The sequence below is a fragment of the Mesoplodon densirostris genome, chromosome 8 (assembly GCF_025265405.1).
Source record: "Mesoplodon densirostris isolate mMesDen1 chromosome 8, mMesDen1 primary haplotype, whole genome shotgun sequence".
Taxonomy (NCBI): Eukaryota; Metazoa; Chordata; class Mammalia; order Artiodactyla; family Ziphiidae; genus Mesoplodon; species Mesoplodon densirostris.
This window is the reverse complement of record NC_082668.1, coordinates 96,524,029-96,547,214: the sequence shown is the minus strand read 5'-3', so window position 1 is coordinate 96,547,214 and position 23,186 is coordinate 96,524,029. Positions and strand designations below refer to the sequence as shown.

The 23,186-nt window shown below is 41.7% G+C and overlaps 1 protein-coding gene across 5 annotated transcripts in view; it reads left to right on the top strand.

The window, feature by feature from the left end:
• TTN (titin) overlaps positions 1–23,186 on the top strand; it is a 283,231-nt gene that overhangs the window by 210,537 nt on the left and 49,508 nt on the right. For all 5 annotated transcript variants that reach the window (XM_060105903.1, XM_060105901.1, XM_060105902.1 and 2 more), the window contains 33 exons: positions 1,051–1,201; positions 1,291–1,572; positions 3,351–3,653; positions 4,343–4,645; positions 4,743–5,024; positions 5,120–5,419; positions 5,513–5,815; positions 5,911–6,219; positions 6,333–6,614; positions 6,737–7,036; positions 7,121–7,414; positions 7,505–10,471; positions 10,793–11,113; positions 11,212–11,496; positions 11,594–11,893; positions 12,185–12,487; positions 12,917–13,192; positions 13,296–13,595; positions 13,691–13,993; positions 14,160–14,459; positions 15,170–15,457; positions 15,818–16,114; positions 16,679–16,981; positions 17,083–17,388; positions 18,516–18,803; positions 18,898–19,188; positions 19,279–19,566; positions 19,974–20,561; positions 20,662–20,766; positions 21,222–21,419; positions 21,523–21,819; positions 22,137–22,724; positions 22,816–23,118. In XM_060105903.1, coding sequence (XP_059961886.1) covers positions 1,051–1,201; positions 1,291–1,572; positions 3,351–3,653; positions 4,343–4,645; positions 4,743–5,024; positions 5,120–5,419; positions 5,513–5,815; positions 5,911–6,219; positions 6,333–6,614; positions 6,737–7,036; positions 7,121–7,414; positions 7,505–10,471; positions 10,793–11,113; positions 11,212–11,496; positions 11,594–11,893; positions 12,185–12,487; positions 12,917–13,192; positions 13,296–13,595; positions 13,691–13,993; positions 14,160–14,459; positions 15,170–15,457; positions 15,818–16,114; positions 16,679–16,981; positions 17,083–17,388; positions 18,516–18,803; positions 18,898–19,188; positions 19,279–19,566; positions 19,974–20,561; positions 20,662–20,766; positions 21,222–21,419; positions 21,523–21,819; positions 22,137–22,724; positions 22,816–23,118 — 12,604 coding nt within the window. The remainder of the gene's footprint in view (positions 1–1,050; positions 1,202–1,290; positions 1,573–3,350; positions 3,654–4,342; positions 4,646–4,742; positions 5,025–5,119; positions 5,420–5,512; positions 5,816–5,910; positions 6,220–6,332; positions 6,615–6,736; positions 7,037–7,120; positions 7,415–7,504; positions 10,472–10,792; positions 11,114–11,211; positions 11,497–11,593; positions 11,894–12,184; positions 12,488–12,916; positions 13,193–13,295; positions 13,596–13,690; positions 13,994–14,159; positions 14,460–15,169; positions 15,458–15,817; positions 16,115–16,678; positions 16,982–17,082; positions 17,389–18,515; positions 18,804–18,897; positions 19,189–19,278; positions 19,567–19,973; positions 20,562–20,661; positions 20,767–21,221; positions 21,420–21,522; positions 21,820–22,136; positions 22,725–22,815; positions 23,119–23,186) is intronic.

Below are 23,186 nucleotides of genomic sequence, written 5' to 3'. Positions count from 1 at the left end.
TGAATAAACTGAGTATTTAGTAGTTATTCTCAATCCCATTAACTCCTATCTGTATTTTTTTATTAAGAAATCAGAAAAATAACATATAACTTAATTGATAATCAAAACATCTCTTAGGTCAAAAAACCTAATCAAAAGTTAAGTCATGTTATTGTTAACTTATCTTTTGGCTATAAAGCCTGAAAAGATAGAATAAGTGATGCATATATGTGGAATCCAGAAAAATGGTACAGATGAACCAGTTTGCAAGGCAGAAATAGAGACACAGATGTAGAAAACAAACGAATGGACACCAAGAGGGGAAAGCAAGTGGCCGGGGGTGGGGTGGGGGTGGTGGGATGAACTGGGAGATTGGGATTGACATGTATACACTAACATGTATAAAATAGATAACTAATGAGAACCTGCTATATAATAAAATAAAATTCAAAAAAAGAACCTATTTTATCAAATTATATAATAAAATGTACCTATATATATATAAAAGGATGGAACAAGGAAACAGTACAGTTTTTTTTCAATCACTTGACAATATTTTAAAACATAATCCCTTCCATTCAGTATTTACCTGTAATATCTGATCCCTAGAACCTAAATTGGCAACAATTTTCCCAAAGAGAGTAAATATGCTGTTGCTATGCTTTGGAAAGCTATTAAAACAAAAAACTACAGTAGTCCTCCCCCTGATTCCCAAGGGATATATTCCAAGACCCCAGTGGATGCCTGAAACCATGGATAGTACTGAGCTCTCTCTATATATACTATGTTTTTTCTTCATTAATGGGCAGGTAGCATATACAGTGTGAATATGATGGACAAAGGGATAGTTCACTTCCCAGGCAGGGATGGAGCAGGATGGCCCGAGATTTCATTACGTTACTCAGAATGGAACGCAGTTTAAAACTGATGAATTGTTTATTTGTGGAATTGTTTTCCATTTAATACTTTTAGGTTTCCGTTGACTTCAAGTAAATGAACACAGAAAACAAAACCATGGATAAGAAAGGACTACTGTATTCTAATTATAAAATGCTTGTGATTTTTCCCTAGGCTAAAGAAAAAGAAGTGAGAGGAACAAAACTTGTTGTGACAGGATTAAAAGAAGGAGCATTCTACAAATTTAGAGTTAGAGCAGTCAACATTGCCGGCATCGGAGAACCTGGAGAAGTCACAGATGCCATTGAAATGAAGGACAGAATTGGTACTTACTAATATTTCTATTATTTTATCAATATTTGCATTTTGGATTGGAAATGAAAAGCACATTTGTTATTTTCAATTGTTTTCCAGTATTACCTGACCTTCAGTTAGATGCCAGCGTCAGAGACAGAATTGTGGTCCATGCTGGAGGGGTGATTCGGATCATCGCCTATGTATCTGGCAAGCCTCCTCCAACCGTTACCTGGAGTATGAATGAAAGAGCTTTACCTCAAGAGGCCACCATTGAGACCACAGCCATTAGCTCATCCATGGTCATCAAGAATTGCCAGAGGAACCACCAAGGCATCTATGCTCTTCTTGCCAAAAATGCAGGGGGGGAAAGAAAGAAGACAATTATCGTTGATGTATTAGGTAACAACTTTCAATTTGTCCACGTGTCTTTAAAAAATAACACTTTATTTCATCTACAATAAAGCTATATTATTTTTTTAAAAAACCATGTTACAAATATTTTGGAAAATAAGAAAAATCACCCACAATCCCATTGACCACCATTAGCATTTTTTTAAATTTCCTCCTTTTTTTTTTTTTTTTTTTTTTTTTTTTTGCGGTATGCGGGCCTCTCACTGTTGTGGCCTCCCCCGTTGCGGAGCACAGGCTCCGGACGCGCAGGCTCCGGACGCGCAGGCTCAGCGGCCATGGCTCACGGGCCCAGCCGCTCCGCGGCATATGGGATCCTCCCAGACCGGGGCACGAACCCGTATCCCCTGCATCGGCAGGCGGACTCTCAACCACTGCGCCACCAGGGAGGCCCCCTTTTTTTTTTTTTTTTTTTTTTTTCTTTTTGCGGTATGTGGGCCTCTCACTGTTGTGGCCTCTCCCGTTGCGGAGCACAGGCCCAGCGGCCATGGCTCACGGGCCCAGCCGCTCCGCGGCATATGGGATCCTCCCAGACCGGGGCACGAACCCGTATCCCCTGCATCGGCAGGCGGACTCTTAACCACTGCGCCACCAGGGAGGCCCCCTCCTTTTTTTTATCCTATCCATATTTTATATGGCTGTACTCCTACTATAAAGTCTTATGTGCTGCCTTTTTATATAACATGCCACCATAAGCATTTACTATGTTATTATATAGTTTTCATAAAAGCAGCTTTCCTGCAAACGTCCATGAATGTTTAACAGTTTGCTAAGGTTGACCATTTTCACATCATAGGACCTGTCAGTTATAATAAGACAAAAATCCCTTTGAAGGTGTCAGTATTCTAATTGAAGAGAAGCGTCATATTTGGTTATCAATATTGCATTTCTAGCCACTGAATATCGAGTTGAACTCTACGAGCCTTGTTCATGCCTCTCACTGGCTGCTCCACTCCAGTGATTTGCTCAGAAAGTGAAGCCCTCCCACTTAGATCTCTCTCTCAGCACATCTCTAGGCACAACCATACTCCAAACACACAGTTTTTATGTGAAAATAACCAGTTCTCTATTGAACATAATATTATGAAAACAGGTTTTGCTTTCATTAATGAAAATGGCATGAGGAAAAAGATCTCATTGAGCAATGGTCCTTCAAGCTTCTAGGTTGTTTCAAACTCCTAAACAGTCTTCTGTCCAATGGCTATTACTTTAAGAACTGGTATACTTCCAGGTTAAATTCCAAACCTCTCAAAGGTCATTCTGAGATTTGGGGTCTCCCGTGCTGCTCAGATTCACTGGTCACCCAGAAAAAAATTCTCTCCCCCTTTCCCCTCTGGAGAGTAAACTGGACACAAAAGTAGTCATGCCACTCTTCACCCCTCTCCTGTCTCCTTCTGTGCATTTTCCTCCCAATATTGCCCTCTTATCTGACTCACAAATTACTATAAAAAATGTATATGTGTGTGTATGTATGTATGTATGTATGTGTGTGTGTATATATATATATATATGTGTGTGTGTGTGTGTGTATAAAACTGTTCCTTCAGTTTCTACTAAAGCAGGGGCAACCAGTAACTACTGCAAACCTACTTCATTTAAAAATATGGTTGAATATAGACACAAGGAAAGAAAAACAATTAATAAACACAAAATCTCACTCTTTCCATAACAACATTTTTGTCTCCCTTTTAAAAACAGAGGGTAACAAATATTGAGCCCAGCAGTCCATTGATGTCAAACAACTGAAAACCTTTTCCTCTTATTTCCAGATGTGCCAGGTCCTGTTGGAATACCATTCCTGTCTCACAACCTAACCAACGACTCCTGCAAACTGACATGGTTTTCTCCAGAAGATGATGGAGGCTCTCCAGTCACCAATTATGTCATTGAAAAGCGGGAAGATGACCACAGAGCATGGACCCCAGTGACATACACAGTTACCCGACATAATGCCACCGTCCAGGGTCTCATTCAAGGAGAAGCCTACTTTTTCCGAATTGCAGCTGAAAATAGTATTGGCATGGGCCCGTTTGTTGAGACAACAGATGCGCTTGTCATAAGAGATCCAATAAGTAAGTACAATTGAAAACAATTTCATCTTTAGTCACTTCTTCACTCAGTTAATAGAAGACTATAGTGACAAAGTAGGTACACAAATGCCAAACATTTCATTCATTTGGCAAGCATTCATTAGGCAAATACATAGTCTCTGATGTTGGTAGTATTTGAACATGACTGTGAAAGAGATTGTGGGAATATATATGATTCTTCAAATCCTCCCATGTAATACTACATGGATTCTTTTTTTAATTTCCAACTTAATGGCATGAACATGAAGTATTTTCCTAACTCTAAAACTACCAACTCTGGGGACTTCCCTGGCAGTCCAGTGGTTGGGACTCTGAGCTTCCAGTGTGGTGGGGTGGCAGGCGGGTTCAATCCCTGCTCAGGGAACTAAGATCCCACAGGCTGTGTGGCGTGGCCAAAACATTTTTTTAAATAAATTAAAAGGCATTAAAACTACCAACTCTGGGGGACTTTGCTGAATTATTTGGCCTCAATGAACCTCTAGTTCCTCATCTGGAAATTAGATTGTATTGAGTGCCTTTCAGCTCTACTCATTTTATGTTGAGATTTCTTTTGTTACTTATCAAAACAAATAGTTTAATGTTTAAATGCAATCCTCAAAAAGCATTATTTACTACATTTTCTATTACATTCTTAACATGACATTTGTCTCACTGTCATTCCACACTTGCAGCTGTACCAGAGCGTCCTGAAGACCTAGAAGTCAAAGAAGTTACTAAAGATTCTGTTGCTTTGACTTGGAATCCCCCTAAGTATGATGGCGGATCCGAAATTATCAACTATGTCCTAGAAAGCCGTCTCATTGGAACTGAGAAGTTCCATAAAGTTACAAATGACAACTTGCTTAGCAGGAAGTACACTGTGAAAGGCTTAAAAGAAGGTGATACCTATGAGTACCGTGTCAGTGCCGTCAATATTGTTGGACAAGGCAAACCATCATTTTGCACCAAGCCAATCACTTGCAAGGATGAGCTAGGTATGTGTCAAATGCAGCTTACACTTTGAAAACGTGTACACTTATAGGTTTACCTTAAGACATCAAACTGACTTTCCTTTACAATTATACATTTCAGCTCCTCCAATGCTTGACCTTGACTTCAGAGATAAACTCACGATTCGAGTTGGTGAAGCTTTTGCCCTCACTGGCCGTTACTCAGGCAAACCAAAGCCTAAGGTTACTTGGTTCAAAGATGAAGTTGATGTGCTAGAAGATGATCGCACTCATATAAAGACCTCGCCAACAACACTTGCTCTAGAGAAGCTCAAGGCCAAGCATTCAGATTCTGGCAAATACTGTGTGGTTGTGGAGAACAGTACAGGCTCCAGGAAAGGTTTCTGTCAAGTTAATGTCGTTGGTAAGTATTATTTAGCAAGAATTAGAGACATTCTGTTCTTTCCAAAGCAGAAGTGGAAATAACATTTTGTGGTGTGATTTTTTTTTTTTCCTCAGACCGTCCTGGACCACCAGTAGGACCAGTTGTTTTTGATGCGGTGACCAAAGATTACATGGTTATCTCTTGGAAGCCACCTTTAGATGACGGAGGCAGTGAAATTACTAATTATATTATTGAGAAGAAGGAAGTGGGCAAAGAGGTTTGGATGCCTGTGACATCTGCAAGTGCTAAAACAACATGCAAAGTTTCTAAACTGCTTGAAGGAAAAGATTATATTTTCCGGATACATGCTGAAAATCTGTATGGAATAAGTGATCCTCTGGTATCTGATTCAATGAAAGCCAAAGATCGTTTCAGTATGCATCATATTTCTTTTCAGTGATTCAATGTTTGATATTGTTAACGGGAAGAATTAAGTTCCTAACATATTTTGCTAATGTTTGTTATAGGGGTTCCTGATGCACCTGACCAGCCAATTGTTAAAGAAGTTACCAAAGACTCTGCATTAGTCACCTGGAACAAGCCAAATGATGGAGGAAAGCCCATCACAAACTACATCCTGGAAAAGAGGGAAACTATGTCTAAACGATGGGCTAGAGTTACCAAAGAGCCTATCCATCCATACACTAAATTTACGGTTCCTGATCTTCTAGAAGGGTGTCAGTATGAATTCCGGGTTTCTGCAGAAAACCAAATTGGTATTGGAGACCCAAGCCCACCATCCAAACCAGTCTTTGCTAAAGATCCAATTGGTATAGTACTAAAGCATTCTTTCGGCTTTCATTTTATCCAACTTTGTTTTCAGCTATATTCTAACTCCTTTTTGGTTTTCTCTTTTATTATGTAGGGAAACCAAGTCCACCTATTAATCCTGAAGCAATAGGTACAACACATAATTCAGTTGATCTAACCTGGCAGCCACCACGTCATGATGGTGGGAGCAAGATTCTGGGTTATATTGTTGAATACCAGAAAGTTGGAGATGAAGAATGGAAAAGAGCCAATCACGCTCCTGAGTCATGTCCTGAAACTAACTATAAAGTCACTGGTCTTCGGGATGGTCAATCCTATAAGTTCAGAGTAAGAGCAGTCAATGTAGCCAGTGAATCAGATCCAGCTCATGTTCCCGAGCCAGTGCTAGTAAAAGACAGACTCGGTGAGTATAATGTTCTCAGCTGCCTTTGCAAGGAAGACAGGTTTCATTGTCTATGCTTAAGTGTAAAATATATTAACAAAACAAATTTGTAAGTACTGTTCTGTTTACTCTAGAACCCCCTGAGTTGATTCTTGATGCCAACATGGCAAGAGAACAAAACATAAGGGTTGGTGATACTCTAAGACTTAGTGCCGTCATCAAAGGAGTGCCATTCCCAAAAGTAACTTGGAAAAAAGAAGACAGAGAGGCTCCAATTAAAGCAAGAATTGATGTTACTCCAGTTGGTAGCAAGCTTGAAATTTGTAATGCTGCCCATGAAGATGGTGGAATTTATTCCTTAACAGTGGAGAATCCAGCTGGTTCAAAAACTGTCTCCGTAAAAGTACTTGTATTAGGTAAGAATTTTAGTACTTGTGATGTACTTAATGCAATAGCGTATAAAAGTAACTCTAAATACATTTTGAGTTCTTATCTGGATTAAATCACTTATATAACTGCATTACTTAACACTTTTCAGATAAGCCTGGGCCACCTAGAGATCTGGAAGTCAGTGAAATTAGGAAAGATTCTTGTTACCTTACTTGGAAGGAACCACTGGATGATGGTGGTTCTGTTATTACAAATTATGTGGTTGAGAGGAGAGATGTTGCCAGTGCCCAGTGGTCACCTCTTTCAACTACATCAAAGAAAAAGAGCTACTATGCTAAACATCTTACTGAAGGCAATCAGTATCTCTTCCGAGTAGCTGCTGAGAACCAGTATGGACATGGTCCTTTTGTAGAAACATCTAAGCCCATCAAGGCTCTGGATCCCCTATGTAAGTTGCTCTCTTTGGATACAAAAGTACTGTTTTACTGTTTTGAGAAGATTGTTTATTCATCATAACTTCTTCTTCTTAAAGATCCTCCAGGGCCACCCAAGAACCTACACCATGTAGATGTTGACAAGACTGAAGTCTCCCTTGTTTGGAATAAGCCAGATCGTGATGGTGGCTCTCCAATCACTGGATATTTGGTGGAATATCAAGAAGAGGGCACCCAAGACTGGATTAAGTTCAAGACTGTGACAAACTTAGAGTGTGTTGTTACTGGATTACAACAAGGGAAGACCTATAGCTTCCGTGTAAAAGCTGAAAACATTGTGGGTCTTGGTCTTCCTGACACAACTATCCCAATAGAATGTCAAGAAAAACTAGGTAATTTTTTGATTGGAATTATTTTCTTTCTTTTTTAAATTATTCATATTGTGAAAATCAAAATCTAATTTCCTCATGTTTCCTTTCCAGTGCCTCCATCTGTGGAGCTGGATGTGAAATTAATTGAAGGCCTTGTGGTAAAAGCTGGAACTACAGTCAGATTCCCTGCCATTATAAGAGGTGTACCTGTTCCTACTGCAAAGTGGACAACCGATGGGAATGAGATTAAAACAGATGAACACTATACAGTTGAAACTGACAACTTCTCATCAGTACTCACCATTAAGAACTGCTTAAGGAGAGACACTGGGGAATATCAGATCACAGTTTCCAATGCAGCTGGCACCAAAACAGTGTCTGTACATCTTACTGTTCTTGATGTTCCTGGTCCACCAACAGGCCCTATTAATATTCTGGAAGTTACCCCTGAACATATGACTATCTCATGGCAGCCACCTAAGGATGATGGAGGAAGCCCTGTGATAAATTATATTGTTGAGAAAAAAGACACAAAGAAAGACACATGGGGTGTTGTCTCTTCAGGAAGCAGTAAGACAAAGCTGAAAGTCCTACATCTGCAGAAGGGCTGTGAATATGTCTTCCAAGTGAAAGCAGAGAATAAGATTGGCGTTGGCCCTCCCCTTGACTCCATACCTACTGTTGCTAAACATAAGTTTAGTCCTCCATCTCCTCCTGGTAAACCAGTAGTTACTGACATTACTGAAAATGCTGCAACAGTGTCTTGGACTCTGCCAAAATCTGATGGTGGCAGTCCAATAACTGGTTACTATGTGGAACGTCGAGAAGTAACAGGCAAATGGATGAGGGTCAACAAAACCCCTCTAGTGGACATGAAGTTTAGAGTGACTGGACTCTATGAGGGAAATACATATGAGTTTAGAGTTTCTGCTGAGAATCTTGCAGGACTAAGCAATCCGTCCCCAAGTTCTGATCCAATAAAAGCTTGCCGGCCCATCAAACCACCTGGACCACCTATTAATCCTAAGCTGAAAGACAAGACCAGAGAAACAGCTGACCTGGTGTGGACAAAGCCTCTCAGTGATGGTGGTAGCCCCATTCTGGGCTATGTGGTGGAATGTCAGAAAGCTGGAGCAACACAGTGGAGCAGGATTAATAAAGATGAACTCATCAGGCAATGTGCCTTTAGGGTACCTGGACTAATTGAAGGAAATGAGTACAGATTCCGTATAAAGGCAGCTAATATTGTGGGAGAGGGAGAGCCAAGAGAACTAGCAGAATCTGTGATTGCAAAGGACATCCTTCATCCTCCAGAAGTAGAACTTGATGTTACCTGTCGTGATGTTATTACCGTTAGAGTGGGCCAAACTATCCGCATTCTTGCTCGGGTCAAAGGCCGACCTCAACCAGACATAACTTGGTCCAAGGAAGGCAAAGTATTGGCCCGAGAAAAGCGGGTTGACCTAATTCACGATCTACCTCGTGCTGAGTTGCAAATTAAAGAAGCTGTTAGAGCTGATCATGGCAAGTATATCATCTCAGCTAAGAACAGCAGTGGACATGCCCAAGGTTCTGCTATCGTTAATGTCCTTGACAGACCTGGACCTTGCCAGAATTTAAAGATCAGCAACGTAACCAAAGAGAACTGTACAATTTCTTGGGAAAACCCTCTAGATAACGGTGGCTCAGAAATAACAAACTTCATAGTGGAATATCGCAAACCAAACCAGAAAGGCTGGTCAATTGTTGCTTCAGATGTCACTAAGCGATCAATCAAGGCCAACCTTTTAGCCAACAATGAATACTATTTCCGAGTTTGTGCAGAGAATAAAGTAGGTGTTGGGCCAACCACTGAAACAAAAACCCCAATTCTGGCTATTAACCCTATTGATAGACCAGGTGAGCCTGAAAACCTTCATATTGCAGATAAAGGAAAGACATTTGTCTACCTAAAATGGAGGCGGCCTGATTATGATGGTGGTAGCCCAAATCTATCATATCACGTTGAAAGGAAGCTGAAGGGCTCTGATGACTGGGAAAGAGTGCATAAAGGAAGCATTAAAGAAACCCACTACATGGTTGACAAATGTGTTGAAAACCAGATTTATGAGTTCAGAGTGCAAACGAAGAATGAAGGTGGGGAAAGTGACTGGGTGAAGACAGAGGAAGTTGTTGTAAAGGAAGACTTGCAGAAACCAGTACTTGATCTGAAATTAAGTGGTGTGCTAACTGTCAAAGCAGGGGACACCATTCGACTTGAGGCAGGTGTTAGAGGCAAGCCATTTCCAGAAGTTTCATGGACCAAGGACAAAGACGCGACAGACTTAACAAGATCACCAAGGGTCAAGATTGCTACCAGTGGTGATTCATCTAAATTTTCTCTTACTAAAGCAAAGCGAAGTGATGGTGGTAAATATGTAATTACAGCAACTAACACAGCTGGCAGTTTTGTGGCCTTTGCCACTGTCAATGTTTTAGATAAGCCTGGGCCTATAAGAAACCTGAAAATTGTTGATGTGTGTAGTGATAGGTGTTCTCTTCGCTGGGATCCACCAGAGGACGATGGTGGCTGTGAAATCCAAAATTATATTTTAGAAAAATGTGAGAGCAAGAGAATGGTTTGGTCTACCTTTTCTGCTACTATCTTAACACCTGGTACTACAGTAACACGTCTCATAGAAGGGAATGAATATATTTTCAGAGTCCGTGCAGAAAATAAAATAGGCACAGGGCCTCCAACAGAAAGTAAACCAGTCATTGCAAAAACCAAATATGATAGACCTGGTCGCCCTGACGCCCCAGAAATCACTAAAGTAAGCAAAGAAGAGATGACTGTGGTTTGGACGCCACCTGAATATGATGGTGGAAAGTCCATCACAGGATACTATTTGGAGAAAAAGGAAAAACATTCAATACGATGGGTCCCTGTCAACAAGAGTGCGATCCCTGAGAGACGTCTGAAAGTACAGAATCTCTTCCCAGGACATGAATATCAGTTCCGTGTCAAGGCAGAAAATGAAGTTGGAATTGGAGAACCAAGCTTGCCATCAAGGCCAGTGGTGGCAAAAGACCCCATAGGTATGATGTTCTTGCTTTTTCTGGTATTACACCAACTCTTAATCTCAGGCACAGAGGTATTAGACAAATAAGTTAAATCCACGGCATCGAAACTGATCTTAGCCAGTAGTTTTCCAAATAGATCTTTTACCAAATCGCCTAAAATGTACAAACAATGGTAGATTCTAATTTTATGAAGGAAAATAAGGAGGACTGAGTAATTGAGAAATTGAATGTACTATCTGTGGTTAATTAAGGATGGACTATATAGAATTACTCATTAACGTATCACTAGTAGTTGTTAACCATGTGTAAATTTATCCTTATATAATTTACTTTCAGAACCACCTGGTCCACCGACCAATCTAAAAGTGGTTGATACAACCAAAAGTTCCATAACTCTTGGGTGGGGAAAACCGGTGTATGACGGTGGCGCACCAATCATTGGATATGTTGTGGAAATGAGACCAAAGAGACCAGATACATCACCTGATGAAGGCTGGAAAAGGTGTAGTGCTGCAGCGCAACTCATTCGCATGGAATTTACCGTGACCAGCTTGGATGAAAACCAGGAATATGAGTTCAGGGTTTGTGCCCAAAACCAAGTTGGCATTGGGCGCCCTGCAGAACTAAAGGACGCTATTAAACCTAAAGAAATCCTAGGTGAGGCCCTATGTTATCACTTGATTCATTCATGTTTCACTTCTCACATGAGTTCCCCACATTCTGAAGTCAACTGACGACTTTCGTGTCATCTGCAGAACCTCCGGAGATTGATTTGGACGCCAGCATGAGAAAACTGGTCACAGTGAGAGCAGGATGCCCTATTCGACTATTTGCCATAGTGAGAGGGCGACCAGCCCCTAAGGTCACTTGGCGAAAAGTGGGTATTGATAACGTGGTCAGAAAGGGACAAGTTGATCTGGTTGATACTATGGCCTTCCTCGTCATCCCAAATTCTACCCGTGATGACTCAGGAAAATATTCCTTGACGCTTGTGAACCTGGCAGGAGAAAAGGCCGTGTTCGTGAATGTCAGAGTATTAGGTGGGTTATAAACAAGCGTCTTCCTCCCCTTCAAAAATGCCTTGGTTAATAAGGAGGCTGAGGGGACTCGTATATATGATTTTGTCGTCCTTCACAGATACTCCTGGACCTGTGTCTGATTTAAAAGTTTCGGATGTCACTAAAACATCATGCCACGTTTCCTGGGCCCCTCCCGAGAACGATGGTGGGAGACAAGTGACACATTACATTGTGCAGAAACGTGAGGCAGATAGAAAGACGTGGTCGACAGTCACCCCGGAAGTCAAGAAAACGACCTTCCACGTCACCAATCTTGTCCCTGGGACTGAGTATTTCTTCAGAGTAACTGCTGTCAATGAGTACGGCCCCGGCGTCCCAACAGACATCCCCAAACCAGTGCTCGCAACAGATCCTCTAAGTAAGTTACATCCTTTCTCCCTCCTTTTAACTCCAGTCCCCAACCTCAGCAAAATCAAGATACCGAAACATTTTACTCCACTAATGAAAGGGCCTTCACTTGTAGAAACCGAAACAGTACAAATAAATATCTAACTCACTCACTGAAGACTTTTGATCTGACTCATCCGTGTCCTTTTTACTTTCAACATCCCGAACCATAGTTTCCATATACTTTGAAGCAAGTGGCATATGAAAACATGCATATTTCCAAAGGGATGGATTAGGTTACCTGGGTGCTTTTTTCTTCTAGGTGAGCCGGATCCCCCCAGGAAACTAGAAGTTACTGAAATGACAAAGAACAGCGCTGCGTTAGCCTGGTTACCTCCCCTGCGCGATGGAGGCGCTAAGGTGGATGGCTACATCGTTAGTTACAGAGAAGAAGAGCTGCCTGCAGGCCGCTGGATAGAGTACTCGGTGGTGAAAGACCTCAGCCTTGTAGTCACCGGCCTCAAGGAAGGAAAGAAATACAAATTTAGGGTAGCGGCCAGAAATGCCGTTGGAGTCAGTTTGCCAAGAGAAGCTGAGGGAGAGTATGAAGCCAAAGCACAGCTGTGTAAGTAGTCAGAGTCATTTTCCATGGGATAAAAGTTTATGAGGATTTTCTTTTGACATGTAGATGTTTATCCCTGAAGAATCTAGTTCCAGAAATACTTGAAATATAGTAGAGAACAGTGGTTTGGAAACATCTGGACCCACAACAGGTAGTAAATACACCTTAAATCATGACACAGGGCACACATACATATATATGACTTAGAAAAAGTTTCTTAGAGCAACACCCATTCTTATCATGTGTGCTGGCCTCAGATATTCTCAATTCATTTCAATCCCATTCTCTTTAAAAAGTATTAGCAGTAATGCAAACATTAATTTGAACCCACTAATGGGTTGCAATCCACAATTTGAAAAGCACTAGTATAGTTCCCCACCAGAGGAAATTTAACCTCCCTGCCAAATTAATGTATCTTCATCTTACTTTTAGTGCCACCCAAGATCCTTATGCCAGAGCAAATTATTATCAAAGCTGGGAAGAAACTCCGAATTGAAGCCCATGTGTATGGAAAGCCTCAACCCATCTGTAAATGGAAAAAAGGAGAAGATGAAGTTGTCACATCCAGCCACCTGGCAGTACATAAAGCAGACAATTCTTCAGTTCTGATCATAAAAGATGTTACTAGGAAAGACAGCGGTTACTATAGCCTCACTGCAGAAAACAGTTCTGGGACAGACACTCAGAAAATCAAAGTTATCGTCATGGGTAGGTTACGTGTTAGACAAATGGCCACCCAAATATGAGTATCAGAAACATTTTTTCCAGTCAAATCCCTATTCTTATATTTCTTTCCTCTCGGTTCACGCAGACGCTCCTGGACCCCCTCAGCCTCCGTTTGACATTTCTGACATAGATGCCGATGCTTGCTCCCTGTCATGGCACATCCCCCTGGAGGACGGAGGCAGTAACGTCACCAATTACATATTGGAGAAGTGTGACGTGAGCAGGGGTGACTGGGTGACAGCGCTAGCTTCAGTGACAAAAACTTCCTGCAGGGTTGGAAAACTGATCCCAGGCCAAGAGTACATCTTCCGGGTCCGTGCTGAGAATCGATTTGGCATTTCAGAGCCTCTCACGTCTCCAAAGATGCTGGCTGAGTTCCCATTTGGTATGTTTCTTTCCGGAAGAAAAAAAAAAATTGTGTTTTCTTTCTAGTCTGTTACTTAGACTAGAAACTGATATTTCCCTGATCTTCATCTCCAGATGTTCCCAGTGAACCCAAGAATGCACGAGTCACTAAAGTCAACAAAGACTGCATATTTGTGGCGTGGGATAGACCAGACAGTGATGGAGGGAGCCCCATTACCGGCTACCTGATTGAACGCAAAGAAAGAAACAGTTTGCTCTGGGTGAAAGCTAACGATTCCCCTGTCCGGTCAACTGAATATCCCTGTTCTGGCCTGGTAGAAAGCCTTGAGTATTCATTCAGAATCTATGCCTTAAATAAAGCTGGAGCCAGCCCACCCAGCAAACCAACTGAATATGTAACTGCAAGAACGCCAGTTGGTGAGTAATTTTTTTTTTTTAAGTATTATGAGGACACATTTAAATCTTGGAGTTTCTGAAGGTTACTATTTCCATTCAGGAATATGTTCTGGGTGATACTGTGAAACACAGAGTTTCAAATTTCTGCTGTTAAGATAAATGCTGAGAATATCTCTTTTGGTTTTAGATCCTCCTGGAAAGCCTGAAATTATTGATGTTTCCAAGAGTACTGTGTCCCTCATCTGGGCCCGTCCAAAGCATGATGGAGGCAGCAAAATTACTGGCTATTTCGTAGAAGCTTGCCAACTTCCTGGTGATAAGTGGGTACGGTGTAATACTTCACCTCACCAGATTCCCCAGGAAGAGTACACAGCTACTGGCCTAGAAGAGAATGCTCAGTATCAATTTAGAGCAATTGCCAAGACTGCGGTAAACATTAGCCAGCCTTCTGAACCTTCTGATCCAGTGACTATCGTGGCAGAAAATGGTAAGATTCTGTTGAACATTACAGGCAAAGGCGGCCAGCACTCATAATGTATATTTCTCCTAATAAAAAACTAAATCTACACCTATGGAAATATGGACAAGTAAAATGATAGGTACTTTGTATACAGACACTAAAAATTATGATTATGGAGAATCTTAATAATATGCTAAACTAAAAAACAGGATACAAAACTGTGTGGACCGCATAATTTTAACCATACACAGGCACAGGCACAAAAAGATGCCAAAGAGGACTTCCCTGGTGGCGCAGTGGTTGAGAGTCCACCTGCCGATGCAGGGGACACGGTTTCATGCCCCGGTCCGGGAAGATCCCACATGCCGCGGAGCGGCTGGGCCCGTGAGCCATGGCCGCTGAGCCTGCATGTCCGGAGCCTGTGCTCCGCAACGGGAGAGGCCACAGCAGTGAGAGGCCCGCGTACAGCAAAGAAAAAAAAAAAAAAAAGATGCCAAAGAAATGCACCAAAATGATAAGAGTGAAGCTTTAAGGATGCTGGAATGATGGGCGATCTTCACTTTTTTCTTTATACTTTCAGTGTTATCAAATTTCGGCATTTCTTTTATAATGAATAAGTTACTTTAAAAAAAATCCCACCTTGAAAAAGACAGCATATGAATTTCCCACTTTTATCAGTAAGCATTATATAATATAGCTTTGCATATATTAAATCCTTTAATCTTATTTCTTTCCAGTTCCTCCCAGGATAGACCTGAGTGTGGCTATGAAATCTTTGCTCACTGTGAAAGCTGGAACTAATGTTTGCCTGGATGCTACTGTTTTTGGTAAACCAATGCCCACAGTCTCTTGGAAGAAGGATGGGACGCCGCTGAAAGTATCGGAAGGCATCAAGATGGCCATGCAGCGGAACCTGTGTACCCTGGAGCTGTTCAGCGTGAATCGGAAAGACTCAGGGGACTATACCATCACTGCCGAAAACGCAAGTGGCTCCAAATCAGCCACCATCAAGCTCAAAGTGTTAGGTAACTAAAGCACTTCACTAGAATCTCATGTTCCACTTTGGTTAATGTGATGTCATAGAATTTACAAATAGGTGAGAAGAGATACCTATCTCGATGTATCTTTCTTCATCGAGGAATTATTCTCATCACAGAACAACAGCGTTTTACAGCCGCAAAGAACACTAGAGATCACATATTCCAGTTACCTAATTTTAGATATGAGGAAATTAAGATTTGGAAAAATTAAGTAACTTCCAAGGTCGTATAGGAAGTTAATGACAACACAAAGGCTGCAGCCCAGCTCTCCAGACCTCCACTCTACTCATTCCCTATTTCACATGTGTGAGTGAAAGACTTCACTTTTCTTTCTTATCCTTTCAGATAAACCAGGTCCTCCAGCATCTGTTAAAATCAACAAAATGTATTCAGATCGTGCAATGTTTTCTTGGGAACCTCCTCTTGAAGATGGAGGCTCAGAAATCACCAACTATGTTGTTGACAAACGTGAAACGAGCAGAACCAACTGGGCACAAGTCTCTGCCACTGTGCCCATCACCAGCTGCAGCGTGGAGAAACTGATAGAGGGCCATGAGTATCAGTTCCGAATTTGTGCTGAAAATAAATACGGAGTGGGCGACCCGATCTTAACTGAACCAGCAATTGCTAAAAACCCATATGGTAAGAACATTTTCCTAAGGCTTTTCTCTTTTTTTTTTAAAACATCCTTATTGGAGTATAATTGCTTTACAATGGTGTGTTAGTTTCTGCTGTATAACAAAGTGAATCAGCTATACATATACATATATCCCCATATCCCCTCCCTCTTGCATCTCCCTCCCAACCTCCCCATCCCACCCCTCTAGGTGGTCACAAAGCACGGAGCTGATCTCCCTGTGCTATGCGGCTGCTTCCCACTAGCTATCTATTGTACATTTGGTAGTGTATATATGTCCATGCCACTCTCTCACTTCGTCCCAGCTTACCCTTCCCCCTCCCCGTATCCTCAAGTCCATTCTCTACGTCTGCGTCTTTATTCCTGTCCTGCCCCTGCATTCTTCAGAACGATTTTTTTTAAGATTCCATATATATATGTTAGCATACGGTATTTGTTTTTCTCTTTCTGACTTACTTCACTCTGTACGACAGACTCTAGGTCCATCCACCTCACTACAAATAACTCATTTTACTTTTTAAATATTACCTTTTAGACTGGGACATTAACTTGTCAATCAATCTCTGCAGACCCACCCGGACGCTGTGATCCTCCTGTTATTAGCAACATAACCAAAGATCACATGACAGTAAGCTGGAAACCACCAGCAGATGATGGTGGCTCCCCCATCACTGGCTATTTGGTTGAAAAGCGGGAAACCCAGGCAATTAACTGGACTAAGGTCAACAGAAAACCCATTATAGAAAGAACGATAAAAGCAACAGGTCTCCAAGAAGGCACGGAATATGAGTTCCGAGTTACAGCTATAAATAAGGCTGGACCAGGCAAACCCAGTGACGTATCCAAAGCTGCTTATGCCCAAGATCCTCTGTGTAAGTTTTCATGAGAGAGTCCAATATTCTCTCTTATAATCAACATTCAACAACTGGGAATGAGGTTTTAATGAAAATTTTCTGTTATTATTTATCCTCAGATCCTCCTGGTCCACCAGCTTTTCCCAAAGTATATGATACAACCCATAGCTCCGTGAGTCTATCTTGGGGCAAGCCAGCCTATGACGGTGGTAGCCCTATCATTGGTTACCTTGTTGAAGTAAAACGAGCTGATTCTGATAACTGGGTGAGGTGCAATTTACCACAGAAGCTACAGAATACCCGCTTTGAGGTTACCGGCCTAATGGAAAACACAGAGTATCAGTTCCGCGTGTATGCCGTTAATAAGATAGGATATAGTGACCCCAGCGATGTGCCAGATAAACACTGTCCCAAGGACATTTTAAGTAAGTATTATCAGGAAAAATATACAGAACTCTTCTCATCAGTCATATTTTAAGAGGGAGTATGGAACTCCCTTATGTAGATTTATTTATTTATAAGTTTTAGGGTTGGTAACTCTACAAGTATCAACACATTTTAGGAGAGCTGGGTTGGTACTTTATGGTATTGTATAATAAGCTAAATGGAATGCAAGTATGAGAATTTCATGTCTTCAAAAGAATATGGAATATAGGAATTTTATTCTGAGAATAAAAAGATTTTTTAAAACTAAGTAGTGAGCTATTTATCATTCTTAGGTTTTTATTTTCTCTTCTAATCTACCCCCCTCCATAAGTATATAATGGGTAAGCTCTCCATCATCTTAATTTCTCGTCTCACCGTTTCTTCTATTCACTTATTCTCCCTAACCAGCGCTTCTTTTACTTTGAATTACTTGGTATTATACTTCACCCTCTGTGTACTTTTTTTCCTACAATGAAATGAAGAGTATATAGCAGAGTGCCTTCACTGGAAGAAAGCCAAAAACCAATCATCTACTTTTAATGTACAAAGAGTTTAAGAGTATATAAGGTTCATGAGATGAGATGCAGATCCTCCAGGGAAAACTTGGGTCCGCCTATAGGATACTGGAAAATAGAAAGATCAATAATTGCTACAGAGTTTTAAAGTCGTTGGCAACGGGACTTCCCTGGTGGCGCAGTGGTTAAGAATCTGCCTGGCAGTGCAGGGGACACGGGTTCGAGCCCTGGTCGGGGAAGATCCCACATGCCGCAGAGCAACTAAGCCCATGTGCCACAACTATTGAGCCTGCGCTCTAGAGCCCATGAGCCACAACTACTGAAGCCTGCGTGCCTAGAGCCTGTGCTCCGCAACAAAGAGTAGCCCCCGCTCACCACAACTAGAGAAAGCCTGCACGCAGCAACGAAGACCCAATGCAGCCAATAAATAAATAAATAAATAAATAAATAAATAAATAAAATAGTTGGCAAAAGTTTTGAGGATTATATTAAGGATTTTCTAAAGAACTAGAGATCAGTTATGGAAAGAAACATATTTTAGGAGTGATCAGGCCAGTTCTTGGAAATACATTTGACCATTATTATTCTCTCTTTACTCCAACATTAAACAGTTCCACCTGAGGGAGAACTTGATGCTGATTTGAGGAAAACACTCATATTACGTGCTGGAGTTACAATGAGACTGTATGTACCAGTAAAAGGACGTCCACCTCCCAGTATAACTTGGTCTAAACCAAATGTCAATCTAAGAGAAAGGATTGGACTGGACATAAAGTCAACTGACTTTGACACTTTCTTGCGCTGTGAAAATGTGAACAAATATGATGCAGGAAAATATATCTTGACTCTGAAGAACAGCTGTGGTAAAAAAGAATATACCATTGTAGTGAAAGTGCTTGGTAAGTCCACTTGAAAAAACAATCATTATATGTTTAAAATGTAGTCTATGTATTTTTTACATATTCATTTCTTATTTACCCACTATTTATTCAGATACTCCTGGGCCACCCGTCAATGTGACTGTCAAAGAAATATCCAAAGATTCTGCTTATGTTACCTGGGATCCTCCCATTATTGACGGCGGAAGCCCCATCATAAACTATGTGGTAGAAAAGCGTGACGCAGAGAGGAAGTCCTGGTCCACCGTGACAGCGGAGTGCTCCAAAACAAGCTTCAGAGTTTCTAACTTGGAGGAAGGAAAATCCTACTTCTTCAGGGTGTTTGCAGAAAACGAGTACGGCATTGGTGATCCCAGTGAAACACGTGATGCCGTGAAAGCTTCCGGTGAGCAAATAAGCTACCATCCCATCATTTTGAGTGACATCTTACCTTGGTTATCCAGGGCTTAGACTTATCGTTTCTCCTTTGCTTTAGAAACCCCTGGACCAGTTGTGGACCTTAAAGTGATGTCTGTGACCAAGTCATCTTGTAGAATAGGCTGGAAAAAGCCTCGCAGCGATGGTGGGAGTCGAATTATCGGATATGCCGTTGATATCCTGACTGAAGAAAATAAGTGGCAACGAGTCACGAAATCACTAAACTTACAGTATTCCATGAAAGATTTGACTGAAGGGGAGGAATACACCTTCAGAGTGAGTGCTGAGAATGAAAACGGAGAAGGGACCCCAAGTGAAATCACTGTTGTGGCAAAGGATGATGTCGGTAAGCCTTCAGCCATCATCTCCATTTTCCCTTTGTCATCAAAAGTGCCCTCTTGAGCCCTACTCACTGGCTTATGTAAAAATCCTTTAAAAACTATAACGACCAGAAAAAATTAACTGCCTGGCATTAAAAATAACAACAGGGCTTCCCTGGTGGCGCAGTGGTTGAGAGTCCACCTGCCGATGCAGGGAACACGGGTTCATGCCCTGGTCCGGGAAGATCCGACATGCCGCGGAGCGGCTGGGCCCGTGAGCCATGGCCGCTGAGCCTGCGCGTCCGGAGCCTGTGCTCCGCAATGGGAGCAGCCACAACAGTGAGAGGCCCGCGTACCACAAAAAATAAATAAATAAATAAATAATAAAAATAATAAATAAAAATAACAATAACTTATCTCTGCTGTTTTACAGTGGCTCCTGACCTTGACTTAAAGGACCTTCCTGATTTGTGCTACTTGGCTAAAGAAAACAGCAACTTCCGTCTTAAGATCCCCATAAAAGGCAAGCCAGCTCCATCCGTGTCCTGGAAGAAAGGAGAAGATCCTCTAGCAACAGACACAAGGGTCAGTGTCGAGTCATCTGCAGTTAACACAACTCTTTTAGTGAATTACTGCCAAAAATCTGATGCTGGAAAATACACAATCACACTGAAGAATGTTGCCGGCACCAAGGAAGGAACTCTCTCCATAAAAGTTGTTGGCAAGCCTGGCATCCCCACCGGGCCGATCAAATTTGACGAAGTCACAGCAGAAGCCATGACCTTAAAGTGGGGTCCTCCAAAGGACGACGGAGGTTCTGAGATCACCAACTATATCCTAGAGAAGAGAGATTCTGTAAACAACAAGTGGGTGACATGTGCCTCAGCTGTCCAGAAAACCACCTTTAGAGTCATGAGACTTCATGAGGGTATGGAATACACCTTCAGGGTCAGAGCCGAAAATAAATACGGTGTAGGAGAGGGCCTGAAATCGGAGCCAATTGTTGCTAGACATCCATTTGGTAAGTGTCTCAAGGTCAGAAAACATAAAGCAAAACGTGGTTCTGGCTTATTTATAATACATTCCTGATTATAAATCTTGCATTATCTACTTTTTCCTAGATGTGCCCGATGCTCCCCCACCTCCCAATATTGTGGATGTCAGACATGATTCCGTATCTCTAACTTGGACTGACCCCAGGAGAACTGGAGGCTCTCCAATTACAGGTATTTAGTTGGCTCTTACCCTACAGCGTTTACATTAAGATTTCTTCCAAATCTTCCTCCCTGAAAACAAGTTGAATCTGTGCTCCTTATTTATAGCACTATCTGCACATACAAAAATGTATTTTCCTTTTTTCAGTTCATTATGCATTCAGTACATGAAGCATTAAGCTAATTCATTAAGCTAATGCTTAATTTCAATGAAAACCTCCTAATGTAATAGTTAATAAAGGCTTTCTTAATGATATCTATTTTTGTAAGTTAAAGTTTTTTGATAGAAGGTGCAATAAATGTCTATTCCAAGAGGAAAAAATGGCTCTATGCCTAGGTAACAAAAGTATACATACAAGCAAGAATGATTACTTGTTCCGTGCATGTGTGTGTGTATGTATGTATTTAAAAATCAGGCTACATTTGTACTTTCTATGTGAACTGACACATCACTGGATCTTTTGTAGGGTATCATATCGAGTTCAAGGAAAGAAATAGCCTTTTGTGGAAGAGGGCTAACAAGACTCCTGTTAGGATGAAAGACTTCAAAGTGACAGGACTAACTGAAGGTCTGGAATATGAATTCCGAGTTATGGCAATCAATTTAGCAGGAGTAGGCAAGCCAAGCCTGCCATCAGAGCCAGTTGTGGCACTTGATCCAATTGGTAAGTCATTATACAAAGCAAAATCCACGTGTATTTTCTTCATGAAGAGAACATTGGTGTGTGTTTGACTGGGTTTCTTTGTCTGTTTTTTGCTTTATCTTAGATCCTCCTGGCAAACCTGAGGTTATTAATGTAACAAGGAATTCAGTGACTCTCATTTGGACTGAACCCAAATATGATGGTGGTCATAAGTTGACTGGATACATAGTGGAGAAGCGAGATCTTCCCTCTAAATCTTGGATGAAAGCCAACCATGTTAATGTCCCAGATTGTGCCTTTACTGTTACTGACCTTGTTGAGGGTGGAAAATATGAATTCAGAATTAGAGCAAAGAATACAGCAGGTGCTATCAGTGCTCCATCAGAAAGTACAGGAACCATTATTTGCAAGGATGAATATGGTAGGTCTATTTTACTTTTTTTTTTTTTTTTTTTTTTTTTTTTGTGGTACGCGGGCCTCCCACTGTTGTGGCCTCCCCCGTTGCGGAGCACAGGCTCCGGACGCGCAGGCTCAGCGGCCATGGCTCACGGGCCCAGCCGCTCCGCGGCATGTGGGATCCTCCCAGACCGGGGCACAAACCCGTGTCCCCTGCATCGGCAGGCGGACTCTCAACCACTGCGCCACCAGGGAAGCCCTATTTTACTTTTTATGCACATAAACGATAGTAAATTAAGCGTCCTTCCTTTTCTGATTAAAATGTTCTTTTTTTCTTTGCAGAGGCACCAACCATTGTCCTTGATCCCACAATAAAGGATGGGCTAACAGTTAAAGCAGATGACACCATTGTTTTGAATGCCATTAGCATTCTCGGCAAGCCTCTTCCAAAGTCAAGTTGGTCCAGGGCAGGAAAAGACATCAGACCATCAGACATCATTCAGATAACTTCAACCCCAACATCTTCCATGCTTGCTATCAAGTATGCCACTAGAAAAGATGCTGGTGAATACACCATCACTGCTACCAATGCTTTTGGCACAAAGGAGGAGTACGTGAAGGTGACAGTCCTCGATGTACCTGGTCCCCCAGGTCCGATCGAAGTCAGTAATGTTTCTGCTGAAAAAGCAACGCTTACATGGACACCTCCCTTAGAAGATGGCGGCTCACCAATTAAGTCTTATGTTCTTGAAAAGAGAGAAACCAGCCGACTTTTGTGGACAGTGGTTGCCGAAGATATTCAGTCTTGCAGGCATGTGGCAACCAAACTTATCCAGGGAAATGAGTACCTCTTCCGGGTCTCAGCTGTAAACCAGTATGGCAAAGGGGAACCCGTACAGTCCGAACCTGTCAAGATGGTAGACAGATTTGGTACGTAGAACATATAAAGGAATTGACATGTAAGCATTTGCAGCAGAATTTAGGAAATCATAGATTTCTCATAAATTTGCTTTCTTTTCAGGTCCACCTGGCCCCCCTGGAAAACCAGAGGTGTCCAATGTCACTAAAAACACTGCCACTGTCAGTTGGAAAAGACCAGTTGATGATGGTGGCAGTGAGATCACAGGGTATCATGTAGAAAGGAGAGAGAAGAAAGGCTTGCGATGGGTGAGAGCAACAAAGACTCCAGTTTCTGATCTCAGATGCAAAGTAACAGGACTGCAAGAAGGAAACACCTACGAATTCCGTGTCAGTGCAGAGAACAAAGCAGGAATTGGTCCACCTAGTGATACTTCAAATCCTGTTCTAATGAAAGATGTAGCATGTTAGTATTTATCTTTTTCAATACAGCTCATTTGGGAGTGCCAATATTTTATATAATTTATACAAAAG